The sequence below is a fragment of the Macrobrachium nipponense genome, chromosome 13 (assembly GCF_015104395.2).
Source record: "Macrobrachium nipponense isolate FS-2020 chromosome 13, ASM1510439v2, whole genome shotgun sequence".
Classification (NCBI taxonomy): Eukaryota; Metazoa; Arthropoda; class Malacostraca; order Decapoda; family Palaemonidae; genus Macrobrachium; species Macrobrachium nipponense.
This window is the reverse complement of record NC_087206.1, coordinates 23882287-23885884: the sequence shown is the minus strand read 5'-3', so window position 1 is coordinate 23885884 and position 3598 is coordinate 23882287. Positions and strand designations below refer to the sequence as shown.

Genomic DNA, 3598 nt, shown 5'->3' with positions numbered 1-3598 from the left:
GGTTTTCTACAATTATAGATCTCCATTAAGTAACAAATTAGCAACCTAGATGCCAGTGTTTGCTTCCATTTCCTGCCGAGCCGTAATTTCGAGATGTCTAGGGAAATTTCCTACCATTTGTTCGCAAAACAAGGTTTTTCTACCATTGGGAGAAGGCTCCTTAAGGAACATAGCATACTAGAGGCAGTGGGACTGCTTCCATCTTGCGAGCCGTATTTTCTAATATGTCTGAAATCCGACCATTTGTTCCAAAAACAGGTTTTTCTTACTTGTAGAACTCCATTAAGGAACATGCATACAAGGCAGTGGACTGCTTCCAAATTCTTGCAGCCGTAGTTTCCTATATTATCTTGAAATCCGGACCATTTGGTTTCGCAAAACAAGGTTTTCCTACATGTAGAAATCTCCATTAAGGACATAGCATACTAGAGGCAGTGACTGCTTCTTCTTCTGCGAAGCCCGTATTTCTAGGATGATTTCTAGAAATCCGACCATTTGTTCGCCATAACAGGGTTTTCTAACTGTAGAATCTCCATTAAGGAACAATTTTTAGCCATACTAGAGGCAGTGGAAACTGCTTCTTTCTGCCAAACCGTGTTCCTTAGATGGATCTTAGAAAAATTCCGACAGTTGGTCCGTATCAACAGAGGTTTTCTAAATGTAGAATCTCCATTAAGGAACATAGCATATAGAGGCAGTGGACTGCCTTCTTTTCTGCGAAGCCGTATTTCTAGAATGATCTAGAAATCCGACCCGGGGAGGGGGGGGGGGGGGGGGTTGGTTGTCCGCATACAACAGAGGTTTTCCTACATGTGAACTCTTCCATTAAGGAACCATAGCATACTAGAGGCAGTGGACTTGCTTCTTCCCCTCTGCCGAGCCGTGTTTCTAGATGATTTCTAGAAATCCGACCATTTGTTCGGGCATAAACAGAGGTTTTCTTACATGTAGAATCTTCCATTAAGGAACCATTTAGCATTACTAAAGGCAGTGGAAACTGCTTCCCTCTGCGAAGCCGTATTTTCTACATTGATCTAGAAATCCGACCATTTGTTCGCCATTAACAGAAGGTTTTTCTAACATGTAGAATCTCCATTAAGGAACATAGCATACTAGAGGCAGAGGACTGCTTCCTTCTGCGAGCCGTGTTTCTAGAGGATCTAGAAATCCAACCAGTTGTTCGCATTACAGAGACTTTTACATGTAGGATCTCCCTTGATGAATAGAGGATACCATAAGCGGCAGTCATAGTCTTTCCTGGTTACCCTTGTGGCCTCTCCTTAAATTCTGATCTCTTTAATGCTGCTTCAAGCTGTTTCACTAGCTTGGGCAAGGTCGGTCGAAGCTTCGGGTTTTCATTCTTCGCCATGCTTATAATTTCCTCGTAATGCTCTGGGATGTCATCGTAGAAGGCGTAGACCGTATCCTCAATTAGACATCCCATAGAGTAGACGTCTCCCCATGGCCGCGCCGGTGCACCCTCCGAGTATTCAGGCGGATAGATAGAATAAGACATATTCGGATATAGCTGTATTTTCGTGCCCTTTTCCACAGCTAATCCAAAGTCGATTATCCTGGGCTTCACCTGCTTGTTGCCTTTGTCTTCTTGGACGTGGACCATTACGTTATCAGGCTTCAAATCAACATGGACGTAACCTGCCAAGTGGATTTGATGCAGCTTCCTCGCAATGTCCGAAAGAATTTCTAAAGCTAGTGAAGGAAAGTTCTTCGTGTCATATATTATCGAAAGGAACTCTTCACCAGGACAATATTCCATAAGGATCGCGGTTGGTTTGCTACAGGTGCCAAGTAGCAGCGGAGCTCCTCCTGCACCATTGAGTGCCTGAAGAACCTTGGCTTCTTTTTTGAAAACCGCTTTCACACTCCATAGACGGGAATTGGCCACTTTCAGCACGGCCACCTCTCCCTTATGGACGACCTTATAAGCGGTTCCGTAGGCACCCGCGCCCAGCTCTTTTCCTGTCTTGAGAAGTTTTTGCACTTCAGCCTCACTGATTGTTACTGCTTCGGATTTCTGCGTCAATTTTTCCTCTTCCTTCTTTTTCTTCTTTTTCTCTTTCTTTTTCGCAGCCTGCTTCTGCCTCTGTGGAGGCTCCGCTTTCGCTTTCCTTTTTCCGAGCTGCTTCTGTTGAGGATCATCAGGGGAAATATCCACTCGCTTTAATTCTGCTTCTTCCGCCTCTTTTTTCGCTCCTCTCTTCTTAATTTTTTCATTCGCCATCCCTTTCGTGTCAGCCTCTTCAGCTGCTGCATTTTGGCCCAGCTCGATCCTCTCGGCCGGGACACCAAAGATCTCGTGGATTCTATTCACCGCGTTGTTCTTCGCCTGCCGGGGGAGCCTTTTCCGTGCCTTCGGTGGATTGTGACGAAGAGCACCTTGGTCTGCCTTCCGTCTTTTGCTTAAGGGCTCCGTCTTGCCGGCAGCCTCCAATTTCACCTGCTCGACGGATGCTATCATTACCTCGTCCTTTTCCAACTTCCTCTTCCTTCCCTGACAGTCCTGTGGCTCTCTCTGGGAATTGTCCGTGAACCTCTTCCTTAGAGCCGCTGCCTTTATACCTCCTCGCGTCGCTTTCAGGGGAGGCCTTCGGGTAGTACTAGTTGCAGCTTGGTCTTGATCCGTCCTATATCTTTTGTTTGATGGGGATGACTCCTCTGCGTTTTCCATCTTTCTATTCGTTCCCTTGGCGTTTCTCAGCACTTGAGGGAAACGGTCCACTGCTCTCTTCCTGAGGTACCTCTTCTGTTTAGGGGGCGCTGCTGTGGTCTCTAGGGCACGGACCGGAGCAAGTTCCTCTTTCACGTCCATCGGCACCTCTCCCACGTCCATCGACTCTGGTTGGGGAAAGCGGTTCCTTGCCAGCATCGGTGTATAATGAGGAGGGTTTCCAGCTAAAAGCATTCTATCTTCTTTCCTTCTTGGACGTTTGGTGTCGGGGCCTTTCTCTTCGGTCTCCTGGAGCTTCCTTTTCATTCTTCTGACGTCCTGCATAACGGTAGTAAAGGAACCTTCTGCTCTTTGATTCAGAAGGTTCCGCGTCAGGTTAAGCCCTCTCTTTGGCCGGAGAATTCGCCTGGCTGCTACCTTTTCATCGTGAACCAAGATTTGTCTTTGAGCAAACGGTCCTGGTGCTTCCGTCGCCTCCATCTTACTCTTGGCGTTTCTCGAGCTCGATCGAAATGATCGCCTCTTCTAGTCCTGGGAAGGTAATATTCTTGAATTTGCCTGCGGGCTCTCCTCTTCGCTAGCCGGTAGACCGTTAGTGACCGAGGTGGAGATAATAAAGTATGATAACAAGGAGCATTGGTAGCTCCTAGCAAATCTCGCTGCGAGACACTCGCTCGAGAAAACAAACTGTTTACAACACTTTTCATATTGTTACTTTGGTGATTGTCGTTGCTGCGAAGTATCGTTAGTTTTAGGAACCGGTAGGGTTCCATCCTTGGTTTCCCCAGGGAAGCTTCACGTCGCCTGCAATCCGAGTGTCTCCAGGATCCTTTCTGGACTCCGGACGAATCTGCTGAAAACGTCTTCGTCTTTTTCGTCTTCGTTAGCTGGTCTTGGAGCCTGGAGAAT

The 3598-nt window shown here is 47.1% G+C and overlaps 1 protein-coding gene across 1 annotated transcript; it reads right to left on the bottom strand.

The window, feature by feature from the left end:
• Window positions 1-1261: 1261 nt before the first annotated feature.
• On the bottom strand, window positions 1262-3169 carry LOC135225262 (trichohyalin-like). Its single transcript, XM_064264592.1, has one exon. It carries the CDS (start codon window positions 3167-3169, stop codon window positions 1262-1264), a length of 1908 nt encoding a protein of 635 aa, XP_064120662.1.
• Between the last annotated feature and the right edge of the window lie 429 nt (window positions 3170-3598).

Excerpts from the sequence above, each read along its gene's own strand:
- LOC135225262 (XM_064264592.1), bottom strand. The coding sequence starts at position 3,169 with ATGGAGGCGACGGAAGCACCAGGACCGTTTGCTCAAAGACAAATCTTG.